The 20,256-nt window shown below is 55.4% G+C and overlaps 7 protein-coding genes across 7 annotated transcripts; 4 read left to right on the plus strand and 3 right to left on the minus strand.

The window, feature by feature from the left end:
• Window positions 1-73: 73 nt before the first annotated feature.
• On the minus strand, window positions 74-660 carry GCG54_00005991 (Nuclear cap-binding protein subunit 2; the record flags this gene model as incomplete). Its single annotated transcript, XM_045406005.1, has 2 exons — window positions 74-595; window positions 649-660. 2 exons carry the CDS (start codon window positions 658-660, stop codon window positions 74-76), a joined length of 534 nt encoding a protein of 177 aa, XP_045265388.1.
• Window positions 661-1,471: 811 nt separating this feature from the next.
• GCG54_00005992 (Nucleoporin NUP82) lies at window positions 1,472-4,187 on the plus strand (the record flags this gene model as incomplete). The annotated part of the gene is made up of 2 exons (XM_045406006.1): window positions 1,472-1,816; window positions 1,869-4,187. 2 exons carry the CDS (start codon window positions 1,472-1,474, stop codon window positions 4,185-4,187), a joined length of 2,664 nt encoding a protein of 887 aa, XP_045265389.1.
• A 2,236-nt stretch (window positions 4,188-6,423) lies between these two features.
• GCG54_00005993 (uncharacterized protein) lies at window positions 6,424-7,587 on the plus strand (the record flags this gene model as incomplete). Its single annotated transcript, XM_045406007.1, has 2 exons — window positions 6,424-6,469; window positions 6,521-7,587. The coding sequence occupies 2 exons, from the start codon at window positions 6,424-6,426 to the stop codon at window positions 7,585-7,587; spliced, it is 1,113 nt and encodes a 370-aa protein (XP_045265390.1).
• Window positions 7,588-9,324: 1,737 nt separating this feature from the next.
• On the plus strand, window positions 9,325-9,927 carry GCG54_00005994 (uncharacterized protein; the record flags this gene model as incomplete). The annotated part of the gene is made up of 1 exon (XM_045406008.1): window positions 9,325-9,927. The coding sequence occupies one exon, from the start codon at window positions 9,325-9,327 to the stop codon at window positions 9,925-9,927; it is 603 nt and encodes a 200-aa protein (XP_045265391.1).
• Window positions 9,928-9,954: 27 nt separating this feature from the next.
• GCG54_00005995 (uncharacterized protein) lies at window positions 9,955-10,938 on the minus strand (the record flags this gene model as incomplete). Its single annotated transcript, XM_045406009.1, has 2 exons — window positions 9,955-10,618; window positions 10,667-10,938. The coding sequence occupies 2 exons, from the start codon at window positions 10,936-10,938 to the stop codon at window positions 9,955-9,957; spliced, it is 936 nt and encodes a 311-aa protein (XP_045265392.1).
• Window positions 10,939-11,308: 370 nt separating this feature from the next.
• On the minus strand, window positions 11,309-12,929 carry GCG54_00005996 (Protein pbn1; the record flags this gene model as incomplete). Its single annotated transcript, XM_045406010.1, has 3 exons — window positions 11,309-12,472; window positions 12,514-12,583; window positions 12,634-12,929. The coding sequence occupies 3 exons, from the start codon at window positions 12,927-12,929 to the stop codon at window positions 11,309-11,311; spliced, it is 1,530 nt and encodes a 509-aa protein (XP_045265393.1).
• Window positions 12,930-13,733: 804 nt separating this feature from the next.
• Window positions 13,734-17,190, plus strand: GCG54_00005997 (uncharacterized protein; the record flags this gene model as incomplete). Its single annotated transcript, XM_045406011.1, has 5 exons — window positions 13,734-13,850; window positions 13,914-14,018; window positions 14,070-14,380; window positions 14,427-15,759; window positions 15,808-17,190. Coding segments are annotated over 5 exons (3,249 nt in total), but the record flags the coding sequence as incomplete, so codon positions are not given.
• Between the last annotated feature and the right edge of the window lie 3,066 nt (window positions 17,191-20,256).

The raw sequence follows: 20,256 nt of genomic DNA on the forward strand, positions 1-20,256 counted from the left end.
TATTCTCTTCCTCCCTCTCTGTCTTCTCTTCCAGGTAAACGCGCGCCACAGCTTGCCGTGTCAGCGCCTCGTCTTACCGTCCCTCGTCATACTCTCCACCGCGGTCTTGGATGGCCCTTCCGAGTCCGCCTCTGCCCTCGTCGTAATCCTCGCGGTACTCGTCGCGCACCTGCCCGCCGCTCTTACCGCGGCCGTACTGGCGGCCCTCCTCAAAGCCGGGGTCGAGGTCGGTGCGAATGACGCGCTCGTCGAGCTTGGTGCCGCCAATGTACTTCATGCAGTCGAGGGCATCCTGGTGAGTGTAGTACTCGACGAAGCAGAAGCCGCAAGGGGTCTTGTTGAAGCGGTCAAGGCCCATCACGAGGCGTTTGATCTCGCCGCATTTGGAGAAGAGCTCGTACACCTGCTCCTCGGTCGTGTAGAAGGAGAGGTTGCCGACGTAGAGCGTCGTCGCGTGGGCAAGGGGGTCCTCGGCGGGCTCGGCTGACCTGGAGTCCTCGTCGTCGCGGTGGTCGTTCTTTCTGCGCTTGTTCTGGAGAGAGAGCGCTGGTGTTAGCACAGGAGACGGTGCGAGGGAAGAGTGGGAAGGCGTACCCTGCTGTGGTAGTATGCGCTCGGCCTATCGAGACGCTCTACTGTGTTTCTTACGCCGTACCGCATCTTTGCAGCTTGTGGGGTTGTGGGAGATAGCAATTGGTTTGGTGTTGCGCAGGTCGGATCAATGTGAAGGATTGGCCGACAGTTTTGTTGCTTGAGATTGGCTCTGAGATCAAGGTATTTGATGAGGTGAGGTACCTGAGGCAGGCTCCAGTTGCGCGAGAGTCCTCGAGTGATCTGGATCTGGTGGCCCGTGCATGCAACCTCACGGGTGACAACGAAGGGCTACTTCCCGATTTTGACCACAGGTGAAATAGGTTGAGGACAGCTGTATCGTAATTTTTTTTTCTTTTTTCCCCAAATATCCATGAGCTGATTATTTCTGTCACACGTTTACTTCGATTGGAGATTTGGAAGTTTTAGTAAGAACATCATAGTCTTCCGGGGTCTCTGCTTCATTTTCACTTCTCATCGTAAAAGGCTTCGTATAAGACCAATATCTTCAAGTAATTTACGGAAATTCTCTGCTCTTCAGACATCGACTATCATTCTAGTTAGGCAGCATTAGGCGGCTGTTCTCAACTTCACTGCGAATTGCCGTGTTGTAAGTTTAAGCTTGCGCAACTGTGATTGGCTCAGCTCCGGAACAGAGGTGCTGGGTTAAGGTAGGCGGAGCTCAAAGTGGGTCTCGCTGCAGCAACAGCGACTCTCTCTGGATTTTTGTCCAGGAACATTTCAGCGACCAGCCATCAAAGACGTCTGGAAAAACTCGGCCGACGACCTCAGCATTTGGCAGCGATCCTGCAAGACCCACGAAATCGCGCGCAGCTGTAGAGACATATTTTCGACACATCAAACGGGTAACAGCCACGCAATGCCCAAAGTTAAGAGCTACACGGCTCCGTGGCTGTCCCATGGCCCCGGCCACAGCTTGTTCGCGCCGTCAACCGACTCCAAGGCGCTGAGCGCGCCGTCGCCCTACCCCAAAAAGAAGAAGACCGTCGGACCGAGGCGGACAATTGCTCGCAGAGGCACCGAGGTTTTTGTCGCCGTAGGCAAGGAGCTGCGATGGGGCGATTTAGCATACCTGAAGGAGAAGTGGTCAACAAAGTATGGCCATCGTCGCATGGGCAGCCGTGTCAAGCGAGAGGAGTCGACGCAAACATTCGAGGATGCGATCCCCTCGACTGAGGAGGCCGCCACCGCGCAGGGTTTCCGCGTAGGTTATGGATGTCAAGACGTTGAATTCAATCTCTAATGTTCCGTAACAGACCATCAAGACGCCCGTCGCCGATGACATCCGGCAGCTCGTCATCTCCCCGAACTCCGACTACCTCGCCATCGTGACGACACACACCGTTCACATCTGCGTGGTCCCCGACTCATCCCACCTCACCGCCGAAGATACCAGTCCCCTGCGACCGAAGATATGGACTCTTGGGCCTACTACCCACGTCACCTCTCGCGCGTCGGTCGCCTCGGCGATCTGGCACCCGCTTGGCGTCAAGGGATCCTGTTTGGTCACAGTCACCACCGATGCCATTGTCCGTGTCTGGGAGCTGTCCATGACCGATCGCTGGTCCTTCGACTCTCCTACTCTGTCCATCGACCTCAAGAAGCTCGTCGATGGCACAACACTTGACCAAGATTTCACGGCGTCCACCGCGGCCATGAATGCCAGCTTCTCGCAATACTCTCTGGAGATGCAGGTCGCATCAGCCTGTTTTGCTGGCCGTGGATCTGGAGGATGGAGTCCCATGACCCTTTGGGTAGCCATGAGGGAGGGTGATGTCTACGCTCTTTGCCCTCTCCTACCCCAGAAATGGGCGCCGCCGCCAACTCTGATTCCGTCACTCTCTGTGTCCATCGTCTCCAAGGTGGCCGCTTTGGAAGACGACCCGGCAGTCTCGGAGATCGACAAGCTCCTTGCCCAGCAACAACTCGAGTGGATGGGCGACTTGGACTCTCAGGAACCACAAGTCATCGACACAGCACCGGGCGAACAGCCGGTGGAAGTTTATACACGCCCCTCCCGGCCCGGTGTTGTACCGCGGCTGCAAGGCCCCTTCGACTTCATCGCCGATCCCGACAGCGAGGATTATTACGACAGCTCGTTGACCGATATCATGGTCATCGGTAAAAAGGTTGACACGGAGGACCTCATGATGGGCGAAGACGAGGATTTGGATTTTGACGATGGGGACCAGGAGGGTCTTTCGCTGTCCGTCGTCTGCTTGCTTTCCAAGACTGGCCAGGTCCGAGTCTACCTAGACCTGGAAGGGATCGAAGCTCAATGGCTGCCACCACGCAACAAGTCGAGACTCGGACGTCTCCTGTCGGCGGCCGACTTGCCCAGTCTGCTGACGTTTCAATGCGTCGACACCATGGCACCAACCGAGATGAAGGTGGAGGACTCCTGGCCGACATTTTCGTCGGATGTCATGTCTCGGTACTCATTGTTTGTCACTTCGCATGCCGGCATTACTTTCCTCTCTCTATCTCCTTGGATCTTTCGTCTTGAGGGAGAGCTTTCGGGCGAGTCGGAGGCAGGCTCAGACTTCCGTCTCGGCCTTCTTGTCAACGGACAGAATTCTATTCGGGACCGACTCTACACTCAGTCCTCAAACGATGTCACTGTGCCCCTCGCCGCGAGTGCCGCCGTACGCGACCCTGATCTCGGGTACTTCCTCTTGTCGGCCACCCCGTACGAACCGGTCGCTCTGACTTTTGAGACACCCGAAGACGACTTTACCCCTATACGCCATGAGACGCCGTACGAAGAGAAGCCTGCCACGATGGAACCTCTGGATTTCTACGAGCCTCGTCCAGCCTTCCAGCCGTCTCATGCTTTTGAGCAGCAATCCGACCTCCCAGAGCTCATCAACAGGCTTCGCAGCTCACGTCACAAGACAATTGTCAACCAGGAGATTCGTTTGTCTCCAGTGACTCTGCAAATTCTCACAGACGCTCATCGCATCCTGGGCGAGGATACCTATCGCCTTGGTACTGCCGTGGCGGAGATTTTCCGCCGCTGCAGCACTCTGCAAGATGAACTTCGTGATCAGATTCAGAAGGCCAACGAGGTCAAGGAGAAGATTGATAAGATTGCGGGCAACGACAAGGATGGGGAGGGTGAAAGCGACGAAGCCAGATTCGAGCGGCGCATCACAGACGCGCAGGATCGCCAAAAGCGGCTGAATGAAAGGCTCGAGAGTGTCCGAAAATACGTCGGCAAGGCCGCAACTCGAGAGCTCAGCGCCAAGGAAAGAGCGTTTGTGGAAGAAGTCAAGAGCATGGAGGCCAGCGTGCTGGGATCATCAGAGGACAGTCCGAGAGCCAAGCAACAAAGATTGCTCAAGAAACGTTTCGAGGACGTGCAGCGGTTACGAGATGAACTGGTGGCCGAGGTGGAGCGGGTACAGAAGCCAGCCGACGGCACTGATGTCCAGGAGTCGCCGTCAAAGGCGTCGGAGCTCAAGATCCCGTCAGAGATCCGTAAGGCCAAGCTTCAGCAGGTCATGGGTCTACTGTCGCGTGAGACGGCTTTAGTCGAGGCTGTCACTTCGCGTTTGGAGCGTCTGCAGACATAGAATGGGGTAGCGCGGGGTTGATAGATAGGTAGGATGACAGGATACCATGCCGTTTGTTACGTTAAACATCGTCTCAGGTTGTGTGCTCAAAGCAACATGAGTTCGTCACATCGCGGTTGAGCCCCAGGAAGCACAGGGCAAGCAACTAGGGTCAGGTGCCATCAGTTTTTGACTTCGCACAGGGCGACGAACCATGTGGTGAAGCATCATGGGCTTTTCGTTTCAGTAGCACCGTTACCTGACTTCAAAGTCGATTCCAAGCAAAGACCTACTGACTCGGGCAACGATTGTCGTCGAGGCCGTGGCGCCCAGTTGCCTAGTATCGTCAACCGCAAGGAGATGCTGGCTAGATACGCCCGCAGCCTTGAGCCTGGTGGTCGTTGAAGTTGGCGGAAGGATTATGTCTGAGTTGATCGTCGGGTGTCAGATCGACAGTGTGATTCTAGACTGACTTATCTGCAGGCGTCGGCCAATTGAACGAATTTGCCTCCCGCCTCGTTTGATCTCACCTATCACATCGACATCGGTCTTGCCTGCATATTGCATTCTGCAGCTAGGGTGCACACCAACACCAAAATCGTCCACTTTGATGCCCAACTGTGTTGCGTCGTTCCGGATTCGCAGCAGATGCTATGTCTCTCGGTGCGGGACGGGTAGAAGGGCACGACCAAGTTCCGACCTGCAGCGTAACAACGCAGTGCTTCCTTGGGCAATGTTCCACTGATTGAGATTGAGACGTGGCGGTCGGGCCCCGTCGTCCTCGTGGGAAAAAAAGAAAAAAAAAGGTTGTGCATAGCGTTGCCTTCAAAGCACGTCTGGCAGTTTGCTTCTTTCTCGCTTCTAGTCTTCCAAACGCGCACCGCAGCCAGTTCTTGATACTTTCATCTCGGACCTCCCCTGCCGTTTGCAGCTGTAGCGGCAGCAACTTCCCTGTCTGTCCTGCCGCAGGGCGGGATCGCCCATACTTTACCAGGCATACCCTCGCACCAAGCTTTCCCCGACTAAACATCAGATGGTCACAAATTCAACTACCTCAGCTTTTGTTACGCCGGGCTTTCCCCCCTCCAGCTCAGTGCTTTGGTACCAGAAGTTATGACGCCGCTTGCCCTCTCGCAACCTGAGCGTAACCACCCATCATCAACGCGCGGGATGTCTCACTTGGGCCTCGAGGCATCCGGACAATCCTCTCCACAGGGCTGTCACGGCGGTGCGGCCTGAAGATGACGACAGCTGTTCGGCATTTACCGAAAACGAAAAATGGGTTTTCGTGGAAACGAGGACGGAACCGATGTTTTCGAAAATGGACGAGAGGCTCGCGAGCTGCCACGACGATGGATTAGGCTGCGTTCGGGCTCTGCCGAAAGGATCTGCTGTGTGGAATTTTGCCCAGCGTTACTCGTGCCAGCAGAGACATTTGGGACGACCGTTTTTATACCGACGCCAGATCCAAAGCGTGGTCGGCCGGTCATCCTTTGGGGAAATATGCGGCTCCGCGTCGACCGCAAAGTGCAATTCCAGGTGTCCATATTCGCACTCACACCAGATTTCAAAACTACATCGTGAAGACAAGATATGCAGGGTACAGTAGCCATGGAGACCCAACAAAAAGAAAGGATGACTATGCAGCAAAATTTCTTGATACCATGGGTATCTGTAGAGCCTGATTGGACTGATGCCTTGGCCTTGCTTCTCAGCCCCCTCCAGCTATTTGCTCTCCCGTTTCCGTCCAGTCACAGTCCAAGGCCCTTCCAACCCCGGGCGATATACCTTCTTTTTCCGTCCCCATTCCCCTTGCAGGCTGTTTATCTGTACCTTCTGCAGGTTGTCCGTACATTGGCCAAGCCGAAGACCAGATGGGTCATAGCGCATCAGCTTGTTCCTCGTCGACTGGGCCACAGTGGAATGCCTCTGTTAAGGTAGGATATTGATCACACCTGTCTTAGACCAACGTTGCACACATCAGGCTACACCTGCCCGCCTCATCTATCCGCCCTGGCTGAATCATGGGCCAGTACTGTTCGCAGCTATAACAACATGCCAGCCTCTTGAGATGGGACGGACGGAAAGGGGAGACATCTTCGACAGGCTTGTATAAGATGTCAGCTTGACCTACACCCTCTTCTCCTTCCCCTCCTGCATGGTCTATACAGCTTTCGGTTCCACCTTGCATATGATAGTGTTTCTGAACGACATACGCGAAGCAATACCACCAACTCGTTGTCCCAAATCGACGACAATGGCACCTAACCCGTTATGCCTCGCCTGGCGCGAGCAGATTATGGGTAACATGGCTAACTTGAATCTAGAGATTTTACCTGCTAACATTGCTTTAGACAACTTGCGTCTGATATCCGGTCGTAGTGCCTTCGTCGACATCTATACCTCACGCCATCCCAACAAGTCTTACACCATCTACGCAGTGAAGGTGCACAAGGGCAAACGCCAGGAGGTTCTTTCAGCAACGGGCCGCGACCTCGAAGACGCCTATGAGACACTCCATACCAAGTCGGCTCAGGAAGTTTTCCAGTTTGTTGAGCTGAATGGCTTCGGATTCCCTCGTGGCACAAAGAACGACTCGGATAGCTCTGACAGCGAAGCCTCGACACTGGATGAGGTTATTTCTCTATCTGCTGTCTCGTCCGAGAGTGAAGACGATGAGATCCCATCATCCCGTCGCAAGAAGACAAAGGCTTCCCGCCGCAAGGATAAGAAAAAGTCCAAGAAGCACGTTTCCTCTTCTGAAGAAGATAGCTCCTCCGAAGAGGACTTGCCGAGAAGACGCCCACCTCCCCCGATTGCGCGCCCGTCCTATATCCCGGCAGCTCCCATCAACAGCTCGGCGCCTCCACCTCCACCTCCTGGCTGGAGAGGGCCCCCCACGCGTGTCTATCCTCGCGCTCCCGGCCAAGGGCCTCCACCTCCCCTGCCTCCCCCAGGCAGGTTCCCACCAGGAATGCGTCCCCCTTCCATGGCGCCCCCACCCCCGGGGACTGTCTCCATTGCCGCGCCGCCCCCACCTCCGTCGGTGCCCGGCAAGCCCGTCCGCCTCGTCATCGGATGGGCAGGCCATGGAGAGAAGAAGATCGTCGAGCATTGTCAAGCCAGCCACCGCGCAATGCAGAGGACGGCCCTCGCCCACGTCCGCGCCAACTGGCAGTCGTTCGACAACGTTGTTCCCCAGGAGATGACGCCCGGACGCCTTTGGGGTCTCGGTGCCAAGGTGAGGCGTGTTGCCTTTGGCAACGACATGTACTCCATCTCTGCCGCCGGAGGCGACGACCTCAGCATGTACTTTAAGGCGGATGAGATCCCCATGTTTGAGATTGAAGTCGACCACGACGCCAGCATCGTTCCACCTCCCCCGCCTCCTCCACCAGCGCACCACCATGGTCAACATTGACTCGGGGAGGTCCCCATGGTGTGATAAATGTTGTGACGTGATCAGAGGCTGTTTGCGGCCGCGAAAGCATATCTGGTCGTTCCGACGTTGTATGGCTGGATACTCCCTTGAAGCCCTGTCACCATCGTGATTTCACGCCTGGAAAACGGACCTTGGCCGAGAATGAGAAAAACAGCAGGGGGAGAATGCAAAGCTTCAAGTCTCCGGCACTACATCGACTCCAATCATTGGTTCGGACTACAAAAAAAGGGCGTGGTGCATTGGCAAGGTTGCATAAGGCAAGGCTATGGAGAGCATCTTGTGACTGGAATCACCTTCACTTCTCAAAATGTCATTTGGTGTTGGCGAGGACGGTGTTGGTGCGCGATGTGTAGGATAGGTAGTCATGTCTGGTTTGCAAAGCGGGTTGGTTCAAGAGGGGGTTAGGTAGATTGTCGTGTCACTTTTCAATATTACAGCATCGGACTTCGTATTATTCACAAAAGCCACATGTTGCTGCATGAGAACAATAATGCGCATGTGGAAATACTGTTATCGTCGACGTGCATCCATGTTGTACTATTGGCCGGCCACGGATCCGTCAACGGGGTGACGTAGTAAGACGAGGCGACCAAAGTCACATTTGTCTCGCGCATCGGCGCTGATCGGGCGGAACCGTGAGGCTTCTCCGGACCAACCACGGCGATCGTCCGCCTCACTTAATCCTATTTTTGAGCAACGTCCGGTTCGGATCCATGATTATGTGATCAAGACCAAATCAAGATGCGAGGGATCACGGCACGCATCACGCGCTAGTGAATCCAAGTTCTCGGAACCGCATGTCGCATTGGGTGTGAAGATTTCCGCGACTTGGTGTGGTGGTGTTGGGGGTTTCGGGGGTATTAATGGGATGCCCACGTCCCGTGTGCTGCCATCCGGGCTGCGACGAAGTCGACTGACTGCGCATTTAAGAGGGAGACATCGGGATGTTGGAGAGTGACGGCCGCAGGATTGTGGATGTTTCGGTGTGATAGTGGAGCTTTTGGTGGTAGGGTGTCTGATGCAGGCCGGCTTGAGAAGCTGAGGGCTCCAATGGTGATAGAGAGCCTCGCAGTGTTCGCGGGTTACCTTACGGGTCATCGGAAAAAAGGTAATTGAAGAGTACAATAGTAACGTCCATGGTTTGTGGGTATGTTTGCAGTCCGATCACGTCAGTAGTTATGCATTTCAAGTCGGTGAAACATCATAATATTTAAAGACACTTACTTAGACTGTGGTATATTGCCTATGTTCTAATATTACTAGTTTCGCTTTTGCTGTTATTGACTGTACTGTTGGGCGTTTTCTTCTTGTTGACTGTTGTTTTCATTTTCCTCTTATATTGACACTTTTAGTCTTAGGATTTCAATCGCGTGGGCAATAACGAAAAGGGTTGCCTCAGTTTTCATTATTTTCTATTGGTCTAAGCGTTATACCATCCAATTAGCCACCCTTGGCTTTCTCTGGCTGCTCCTACGTGCTGAAGAGCCGAAAGGGAGGACAGAGCCCTGTTGACTCACCGCGGGGAACATGCACCCGGATCGCAAAGAAACAAACACTGATGACTCGCAACATATCAGGGTTCAAAATTTGTAAAAGAATCCATCCGGGTGGATCATTTTGGATTACCTGAATATACCTCCTAAAACATGAATGTGAACAATTTGCGCAATAAGAACATCCTTCATTACGTCCTGTCACATAACTCCACCCATCACGATGTCTCAATACATTTACATCAACGGCTACCCCGGGGTCGGTAAGCTCACGATAGCCAGGGAGCTGTCCAAACTTTTCCCAGGAAGTGAGGTCTGGGACAACCACCGCATCATCGACCTCGTCCACATCGACCGAGACCATCCAGACTACAACCTGATGAGAGCCTTCCACCGCCGTAACACCTTACTTACCATCGCCACATCTGATTCACATCAAAATACAACGTACATATTCACAGACGCGCGATGCTCGAGTACCTTTGGCAGCGCCGCTGCTCAAGAATATGAGGACGCTGCCAGAAGGAGGGGTGTGCCTTTCATTCCCATCGCCCTGGAGTGTCAGTTGGAAGAGAACATCAAGAGGGCCACCGGGAGCGGACGGGGTGGAGCTGCAAACGGGAAGCTAACAGATGTCAACATCCTGAAGGATATCAGGCAAGACGAGCAGATGTTTCGCTTTGGAGGGGATCTGGAGCTCGAACTGGACGTTACGAAGTTGACACCAGAACAGGCCGCCTACAAGATCTTTGAACATGTCAAGACCGTGACGCAGAGCCTTTCAGTTTCGAAGCCTGTGTTGCCTGATTCTCACACCATCATCTAATAATACATTGCGGTTTCTCGTGCCAACCTAGTCTATCCTTCCCGTGCTCCAAATGTTAAGGCCAACCTTGATGCCCTTCTCGACAGGCAGGCCGGCATGCCACGTCTCCTCGTATCCCGCCCCGCTCCCGTCGGCGCGGAAATTCTCCCAGTATACCGCATTTCCCGGGACAGGCCTGAACACGACCCCCTTGTCTTCATCGCCGCCAGCATCGGCCCCCGTCTCAGACTCAGCCGCCGCCGCCGTCTTTCCACGCTTCTCGCAGTCCACGAAGCGACACCATCGCTCCTTCTGCCCCGGGATGCTCAACAGCGGGAATTCGGTGCCGCCCCCAACCAGCTCTTCGCCGTCCTCGTCGCCCCGCGCATCGACCCAGACCATCATGCTGCTCACCCGCCCCCAGCCCCCGCGATTCGAGCTCCAGTCGAAGTGGTACGAATAGTGCCCTCCTTCGACGTACCGCTGCGTCCTCAGCCTCTCGATCCACAGCTCCTCTCTCCAGCCCTGCAGCGACCGGGCCCGGGCTTCGATGCACCTGACCCCGTCGGTGCGCGGGATCATGGCCACCTCGGACTCTCTGATTGATGTGTCGCGCTGTACGCCGGCACCATCGTGGGTGATGGTTGATGGCTCAAACAGGGATTGACTTTTAAACATTAGCTTTTTGTCCAGCTCAGCCAATGTCGTCAAACTTGACATGGTAAAGGTGAGTGAAGGGAATTAAGGGATGGAGTCTCACCTAACATCCAAAAGATGCGCTCTCTCGTCCGCACTGACGAACCCTTCGATGTACAACACCAAAGGCTCCTTTGAAAAGATGTGCACCGTGTAGGTGTCTGGAGGACACGATAGTACCGTGGCGTTGGGGTGCTCGATTGCGAGCAGCGACTCATTCATTGGCGGCCGCGGCGAGCGGATGACGCGATGGCTTCCGGACGGGGACAGCATCCGGAGAAGCGGGTCGGAGAAGAAGACGACGAACGCCACGAGGGCGACAATGTACGTGAGCATGTCTGCTGCATCGACGGCGGAACCCGACGAAGAGAGAGCTTCATCGAACAGATCGGCCCCTATATGTGAACAAAAAAAAAAGACCGGCTCACTTTTGAAATTGACGTTGGCGCTTACATAGCTCCAGCAGGTCTAGCTGCTGCTACTACATCATACCCAAGGTAGGCACTATAAAGTCCTGCTGCGCCGCGTCAGTGGTCGGCTCCGCCACATCCGTCCTGTTACCTTACCGTGCCGATCCGGCGCAACACTGTAGCTCGGAACATGTTTCTTCGGTGGATCGTCATTTTAATTAAGCAATCATGCGATGTTGAAATTCCAAGGAAATCCTGCAAGGAAAACATAATTAAAACCGGGAAAACAGCTTGAGCTACTGCGTCTTCTTCTCCTCCGCCTTGGCAGCAGCACCCTTGCCGTATCCGGTCCGGGAATACGCGGCAACGAGCCTCCACAGAACCCATGCGAAGCCCAGCATCACCGCGCCCGCGGTCCCCATCCGCACCCACCCCGCCTGCCCGGCCTCCAAAACCGGCACGCGCACGGAGCTCGTAAGCCGACCGCCGCCGCCGCCCGCCGAAGCGCCGACCGGCTCTACGTGCCAGAAGACGGTCCGCGGCCCGAAAAGCGCGTCGTAGCCCAGGTTGACGCGCTCGAACGGGCTGCTGGGGAACTTGGTGCCTTCCTCCGAGGAGCAGGCCCAGAACACGGCTGGGTGGGGGACTTCGAGATCCGTGTAGCCGCCGTCGGCTGGCTTGAGGTAGCGCAGGTGCAGCGGGATCTCGGCCGTCCATTCACTGTCCTTTTCTTGCGCGGTTGGGGGTGCGAGCTCGAGGAGGACGCCAGAGCCCCACGGCTTGGTCGCGTAGGCTGGCGCTTCGAGGTCGACGGGTGAGCTGGAGTAGCGCAAGGCGGTGAGGTTCTTGGATTGGAGGAACAGGTCGTCTGCGAGCTGGTAACGGTCCGCGAAGATGGTCCTGGGGAGAGTAAAGTGCGCGTGGATGGCGCAGTAGGCGTCGTCGACGGGCGGCCGGGCAGAGCTGACTGCAAGCTGTAGCGCGGGGTGCAGGCCTGTCGGCTCGATGAACTTGGCGGAGAAGGAAGAGCCGGCGGCCACCTCGTCATGGCGGCGGTGGCGTGCGGGCACGTTGAAGAGGACGGGCGAGGGCTTCGTATGTTCGCCGAGGACGGTCAGGCCGCCGGTCATACCGATCTCGTGGGGCTCAGGTTTCGCGGAGGAGTCGGTGGTGAGGATGCCGACCTCGGTCCTATGCTTTGGTGTTGAGGCGACGTCGATCCTATGGGTAGTGTACGGCCATTGTGCCGTGACTTTGAGGGCGTGCGAGATGGTATCGTAGGAAATGTCGAGGGACGCCGCCGTCTTGAGATCCTCGGCGCGGGACTTGCAGGCCGTGTTTGACGCTGGGCATAGCGTCTCGGATGTGTAATGAATGAACTTTGTGAGGTTGTCCAGTAGCTCGTAGTATTGGAAAGCTGCGGAGTGAGAGAATCTGTCGTTTGGAAGACTCGTGAATGACTGTTTGAATGTTAGAAGAAACGATACTGAAGTTATATTACATGACTTGCCTCTGACGACGAGCATCCGCTAGCCCCAAATGCATCGCTGAGAGCTTTACATAATTTGGCTCTGAGATCACGTTAGTATGCAGCTTTTCATGGCATGACAAAAATACCTACGCATCCCATGACCCCTCCTTTTTGGGGGTATAAAACAGATGAAAGCCCGGTGATACCCTAGAGTTCAAGGGAGTGACAGTCTCGTAGGTCTCAGGAGTAGCCCATCGGATATGGAGCTCATGGCTCTCACTCAGAAGCTGAGAGAGCTCGGCCGGAAGCTCCTCCAGAGCTAGTGTGACTCTGTCCTCGCGAACGGCATCAATTTCCGGGCCTTTGACGCCGGCATCGCCAATGTCGAGAGCTTCGAAGGGGACTCCATTTCCAGGTTTGTGGATGAAGGTGATTCGTTGACGCATGTTGATAGATTGTGCCCCAAGCAGAAATCCTGGTAGGTGGTTTTGACAAAAGTCCTTGCGACGACGACTGGATCAGATTAGATTCAAGGTAGCACCGTCAAGTGGGCTCTCGGTGATGTGAAGGGTAAGAACGTGTATGAGTGTGAGCAGCTCGCAGATGGACCCGCATCGACATCGGACCCGTTGCTGAGGACACCTTCGCTCGGTACCGAAAGAGTGAGGTAAGTGAGTGCACGACAGCGTACGGAGTAGATTGGGGGCGACTCAGGTTGAGCTCCAGTCGGACTTGTGGCTGAACTCTGTACAAACAGCATGTCACTCGTCACTCAGTGCCGGGAGGCGCCCAAGCTCCCTCCCTAGCCACACAGCGCCACACGAGAGCTCCCACGCACGTGGCAGAAGGCGGCACCGATGGTACAGCGACCCCTGCCAATCGACCCCATTAGGTCACCGGCGTCTGAGTGACGCTAAACCACTTTGGCTACCGACGCTGGCACGAAGTGGGATGCCCTCAGCCCGCCAGATGCCGACCGAAGACACCCAGGCCTCGTCAGAAAACACCGCCAGCGACGTCCACCCTCTTCTTTCGAGACCGAGGGGTATCTGTCGATCCTGACCGACAATGCATCAGACGTCCGTATTGAAACTGAAGACCTTTGGGCTCCTTCGGCCTTCATAGCGAACACCACTTTCCCAATCGCCATGCAAACCACCAACCTCGAGTAGCGAATACACCCCGCGCTCTATATTCCAGCATTTGCGGACGCATACATCCGATCTTTGAAGAGGGGGAGACGGAGCAGGACTGCGACCGAACAGCAGGGGACACAGCCAAACATGGGCGACGACCAGCCGTACGTGACCATCCGGTCTCGCCGGCCGTACGATGGAAACAGCGTGAGCAGTGGTGCAGACTCGACTGTAGGTGCTAGAGTCACGACACACCAGTCGCGAAGAGTACACTCACAAGCTGGTGATGGCCAGTATGGATCCAGCTCCGGCGATGCACCCCGGACCGCCACCCACGACACAAGTCGCGTGAGCTACCATGTCAAACATCTCGATAGCTTCGTGCAGACCTTGGAGGATGTAAGTCGCCGTGAAACCTCTTGGCAAGGCCTCTTCCTGATGTCCACCTAGTCTGCAAACCGAGCATTTCCAAACAGGGGCAGATCATCCCAGAGATATAAGAAGGTCCAGGCCTTGTTGCTTCATTGGGGTTCAGATGACCTCTTCGTGTTGCCCGAACTAGAGGACTTGGAGCGTTGCCTCCGCGAGGACTACGCCTTTAACACGGACATCTTCGCCATTCCTTCCGAAAATTCCCATCTTGAGCTCATGATGCAAGTCGGCAAGCTGATCAAAGACCACGAGGCCCAAGATACGCTTTTCTTGGTGTATTACGGCGGCCACGCAAGGATAGATGAGTCCAGGCAAAGCACCTGGTGCGCGTAAGTGACGTGAAGTCTTGTAGTAGATGGTTCTAACCTGAGTTAGAACACGAAATCCCGACTCTCCGTGGCTGCAGTGGTCAGCTATTCAAACTCTGCTCGAACGTTCGGCCTCTGACGTTCTCATCCTTCTTGACTGCTGCGCTGGAGCTGCGAGTGCTACATTCCCCAATGGCAACAGTATCACCGAGACCATCTCAGCCTCGAGCTGGGACGCCATTGCCCCGGATCCAGGTCGCTACTCCTTCACTAATGCCCTCATTGAAGTACTGCAGGAATGGAGGCTACGCACCTTTTCTGCCGCTATGTTGCATGCCGAAGTCCTTGCTCGTCTAAAACATCCTAGACCAATTACTATCAACGGCAAGCTCTTTGAGGCAAGGTCAACACCAGTCCACTTCATGATGACCACAAATCACAAAGCACCCAGTATCGAGATGTCACGGATTGTCCCCCCGGACGCTCGACCGCCCTCGCCTCCTCAGGACACAACCGCTAACGGAAGCGATAACCCGGATCAGTTGACAGGTGGTCGAGGGCCCGGGGCGCCGGTATCAAAAGACCCAAACGAGGACACGCCCCATGTCATGATTTCCCTCGCTTTGGAGGATAACCAACAGCTGGATCTCAATGCCTGGGAACAGTGGCTGTCGAATTTCCCAGCAATGGCAAAGTACGTCAAGGTTCAAGGGGTGTTCAGAAGCCATTCTACATTGCTTCTGCTGTCGATGCCGGTGATGGTCTGGGACCTGTTGCCCGAGGACCATGCGACTTCCTTCATTGCCTTCATCAGGTCAAACAATATGATGCTACAGGGAGGTCAGAAAGACAAGGCCGAGGTCGAAGTGCCTGTGCGAGTCTCTTCTGCAACGCTCGACAGGACCCAGCCCGATTCAGCGTCAATGAAGACGTTTTTCTCGGATACCACCTACACTTATGCCCCGACAGACCATGGCAGCATGATTGACCAGCACCTGGCCGACATGCGTTCGTATTCGCTCGGAGAGGGGCGAGCCTCTAGGCGGAACATAGGGACAAGGCAACAGGCGTCCACCGAAGCTATCTCGCCGTCGTCATCGCCGACGAGCGGCCCTGCTGGGCTGTTGAGAGCTGGACCTTCCTCGGCATCCCTGACCAGTCTTCAGCGGCAGCTGTCGTTGTCCTCTCAGACATCTGCCGAGATCACATCGAGAACAATGATTCCAAACCAACAGAGGAGTTCACGGAGGACTGTGTTCCAGGATATCCCCGAACCACCCAAGTTCTCGCAGCATGTTGAGACGCTGCTTCAGCAATACTACGATCAGGAACCTTTGCCAAATGACGATCAAAAGAACTTTGTTGCTTCCAACTTAGGCGTTGAGTTGTGGCATGTTGAGGTGGGTACTCTACGGTGTGTTGTGTAGGAGCATATGCTGATCTTTCAGGCTTGGTTCCATCATCGACGGGAACGAGACATCGTCTCTCAGCAATTTCAGAATCTCAAGATTGATGATCTAGCCCCCGTGGCGTCTCAAGGAGCCCAGATGATCCTACCTCATCATCTCAACAAAATAATTGATATCCTTCCCCCCAGTAGGATCCTCTTGGTTGACCTCCGATCTCCGAGTGAATTCGAGAGGTCTCACATACGCGGTGCAATCAACCTCCGCGCGCCCCTGAGATTCATTCAAGATGCTCCCTTTGACATGATTGAGCGTGCCTTCGCCGACCACGATAGCGGGCGGAAGTTTGCAGAGTGGAGATCGGCACACTGCTTGGTTGTCTACGCCCGCGCCGTCGACTCCGTATGGGAGTGTCCCGTCGCCGACGTGCTCTTTACAAAGTTCAAGAGCTGGGGCTGGCCGGGCCGATGTTTCGTGCTCAAGGGCCACTACAAGGAATTTTCGGTCTCGTATAGCAACTCCATCGAGAGTTCCAAGATGACCAACGAAGCCAGGGCAGCCCGCACGGAATTAGCACTCCGCCGGGACGCCCATAAACAAACAACAGACACGCTGTCAGAAGATGATGACGCGGCGAGACGGCTACAATACGATGACCTGCTGAGTCAGATCGACAGCGAGGAGGGACGGGTGAACCCCTCATCCTCGGCGTCAAACCCTACAGCCAGCTCTGACCGCGCGCGAGCCATGGAAGAGCATGAACGAGACCTCGAAGCCGAGTTCCGGCGTCGCGTCCCGGACCTCTACCGCAAAGCCCTGGACTTCGTCTACGGCAGCAGCGGCGTCCCTACCGCCGTCGCCCCCTCCGCACCCGTGACGCCAGCTGCCGCCCCTACCGCTGCACCTGTCCAGCCCGATGATGGATCAGGCTCACCTGCCACGCGAAGTGACAGAGCGGGTGGCGACAAGGACTGTGGCACAACGTTTGGTTTTGACACAAAGGCACCGCTCGTCGAATACCTCGACAGAGGCCTCTCTCACATCCGGCAGGGGATACCCGCCCAAGCCTCGTCTATAGCTACTTCTGCCGCGACACCCACAGCTACTACTGCCCTGCATACAACACCGCCAACTAACGACACTTCACCGGGCCTGTCGAAACTTGCCGCCGAGGGCTGCTACTTCGACTCAGGGGCAGCAGCAGCAGCGGCGGCGGCGGCTGGGGCGTCTTCGGACGATTCGTACGTGAAGATCAACAGGGGAGATGCGCAACTAGTGAGCGATCCGGGCCTCGGAGGAAAAGACGGGACGACAAAGGACCACCATCACCAGCAGCAGCAGCAACGACAACCAGTCGTCACTGGGGATGAAACGCCCAAAAGGGGCCGGGGCGGTTTCCTAAATAAGGTTCTGCGGCGAGCATGAGTTTAGAGCGGGCGGCGTCGTGAGGTTCATCTCAGTTGGTCCTTCAATCCATTAGGAGGGGTTGTCTGGTCTCTTTACTATTTGAAAGGACTGTAACCAAGTTCATTCGGTTTGGGATCAGGGAGCCAGCAAGTACACACACACACACAAGGGCAAAGGCTGGACGGTTTGGTTGGGGGTATGGATGGTGTGGACGGGTGTTCGCAACAGTTCGGGTACAGGCCGGGTAAGGTTGGCGTGTCATCTTTCGTTGGCGACGACGACGATGATGATGATGGGTGTTCGGAGTCGGACAGGGACTGCATCGGGACAAAATATCGGGACAATCATATACGCCCTATACCTTGGCATCTTCGTCTTCGTCTTCTCTTTTTCCCACTTGAGGTTGTATGTAGGGCTCTACCCTTCTTCTTCCCTTTCGTCTGATGGGCGGGAGTAGCATATTTGTTTGGAGATATAGCCATCAACAGCGAAAAAGCCTGCTTGACGAAGCCTTTTCCCGCCCAAAGAAAATATACTCGAGTACATCACCGTCCGCACATCCTTCGCTCGTTCCCCTTTCTTGACAGGGAGATACCCTCCCACCAACCTATGAGAGTTATGCCTGGGAGAGGCAGAATGCGATGGAGGGGGATCCCTTCCACCGGCCGCCCGCGCGCGTGCCGTGTGCGAGAGAGATGCTTCTTCCCGCCTGACAACGGCCCCCAGACAGAAACATCCCGAAGACACGGGGGTGGCGGGCGGGCGCGCGCGCACACACACAGACATCACATCCGCTTGGAGTAGCCCGTTCGTCTCGACGGAATGTCAAATCACTGGCGAAATCGCATCCCTTTTTGGGACGTTTTGGATTTTCTGTTTTTTTGCCTTCTTCTCTCAGTTGGGTTTTGTTCCTTGTTCCCGGATGCTCGGGTATCACGTCATCCATTCCTCGCTCGGGATTTGAGAGAAGCTGGCAACAGAACTAGACACATATTGTGTAGTACACACAGAAGTCTACCTACGACGGGCGGAAAGTCACTTGTAACTAGCTGGACTGGTTTTCCCTTCTCTCAACGGCCACAAGGTCCTTCCCTTCTCTTCGAGGAAATTCTCCGCCAATTCGTCGCGTTCCCGTCCAAGGAATTAGGAGGGCAAGTCTGGCGGAAGAAAAAAAAGGTGGAGGGCAGAAAATTGGGGGCTAGATTGATTAGTAGCTTGCGGCAGTTACAGTATCTACCCAATTCATCTGTGGTGATCCGCCATGCCGCGTTCCCCCAAGTGCCGTTTTGTTTGTATCACGGACACATGGTCGGCCAGGTATGGGGCTAGGTGCGGTAACGAGGCTACTATAGCACAACACAACGTGACTCGTTCGGGCTCCTCGCTCATTTGGCAGGCTTTTGCATCCCAAGTGAAAGCAGTAGCGTGTACACCAAGGGGCAACAACGTTTAGTGTTAGTCACGGCTCAGTCTCTCTTCAGTCTAAACTTCGCCAGGTACGGCAGCCAGCTGTCGTGTCTCGAGTGCCTGATCTGATGTGTGTGTGTGTGTGGTGTCTAGTATCTACGGGTCCTGTCTGCTCAGCCTTCTTGCGGGAGGAGCGCATGGCATGGACGAACGTCCGGGGCAGAGGACGAAGGAAAATAGCATCTGTGTGGTGAATGCAAGCCCAAAGTCCAATGTTCCTGCCGAGCTGTCAGAGCCCGACTGACCAATCCTGTGTGCGGGCAGACGAGGCCTTGGGACAAGATGATCAATGACAAATTGCTCTGACCGGGTGTCAAAAACGTCCGTTGTTGACAGCGCACGCGAGAGTTGTGAGTGTGGCCGGCGTGTTGGGTTTGGTCGGTTGTCTGTGACAAGCTTCACCTCAAGACTCGCAAGTGTCGTCCAGAAGAGAAAGCACTTCAGCGAACATCCGGGCCCTGGGGGCCGGACTGATGTTTCTTTTCGAGACAAGTCAAAGGGTGGCGCAGTCCGCAGCCCGCAGCCTCAACGGTCCTGCCAGAAAAATCTACAAGTTGCGACTGGCTGACGGATGTGACAAGTTGGCCCCCCTCCCCCTTTTCTGCCAAATTCAAAGGAGGGGGGTGGGCGTGTGCGTGTGAGGGGTCCGATGGACAGGATGAGCAGCGAGATCCTGTACAAACCGTCCCATTTTGTGAGAGTGAAGGAAAAAGAAAGTATGAGGCTTCATCCCTGTCGGCGGGCGGATGATGAAGGCGAGGGGACCCGAACATCGACAGACGGTGGTTTGACAGCGGGTCATGAATATGCACGACATAACATCATAACGAGAATCTGTACGAGAGGCAAATCAGAAAACCGCTAGCTCGAGGTTGAAGAAACATTGCAGATCCCGTTTGAGGGGCTGTCAAAGGGTTCTGCAGTCGAGAGACACACGTCGGTTTTTTTTTAATCCGTGCGTAAGCGTTGCGCTTGGTCTGGTCCCATGTTTTGATGTCTTTTTGGCTTTGGAGTTGTGCCTTTGATGAGACGTCGTCGAAGGTTATGACGGAGTCAAGGCCCGCCGCTGTGCTGTCGTTGGCATTTCGCATTCTGGACTGAATGCGAGAACGGGATGCGATTCGCTCGCCAGAAATCGTGACAGGTGCTAGGATCCCCCCTGATACCCCCCCCCCCCCCCCCCCCCCCCNCCCCCCCCATACCCCCCCCCCCCCCAGTTCAATTGAAGGTTTTTTTACGATTTTGACAGGACGCTTGGACCATATTAAGGCTGGGTTCTGGCACCGGGGGCGGAGAGTGAGGAAGCGGGAAGCCTCGAGAGAAAAGGAGGGTGAAGTGAACTCTTGTCGTGATGGTTGGCCCTGCTGGGCCTGCTCTCCGTCTCCAAGGGCTCCCCCAGGGGCCCGATTGGCAGCCAAACGTCGGTTGGCCGGGATCAGATCAAGGCAAACGAGTGGAGAACAAGCAGCATTTTGGCACCGGTCGGACCTGCCTGTTCCGTTTCAGATGTCCGGAAGCAACGCCAGAAGATTGGCAATTGAGCACGGCTTCCGGGACCAGGTCTGCCGCGAGCCCAGTTTTGCCTGCGGTCATTGTCCGCGGGGCGGCTTGACAAGT

The sequence above is a fragment of the Colletotrichum gloeosporioides genome (genome assembly GCF_011800055.1).
Source record: "Colletotrichum gloeosporioides strain Lc1 chromosome Unknown consensus_36, whole genome shotgun sequence".
In the NCBI taxonomy this organism is placed as follows: Eukaryota; Fungi; Ascomycota; class Sordariomycetes; order Glomerellales; family Glomerellaceae; genus Colletotrichum; species Colletotrichum gloeosporioides.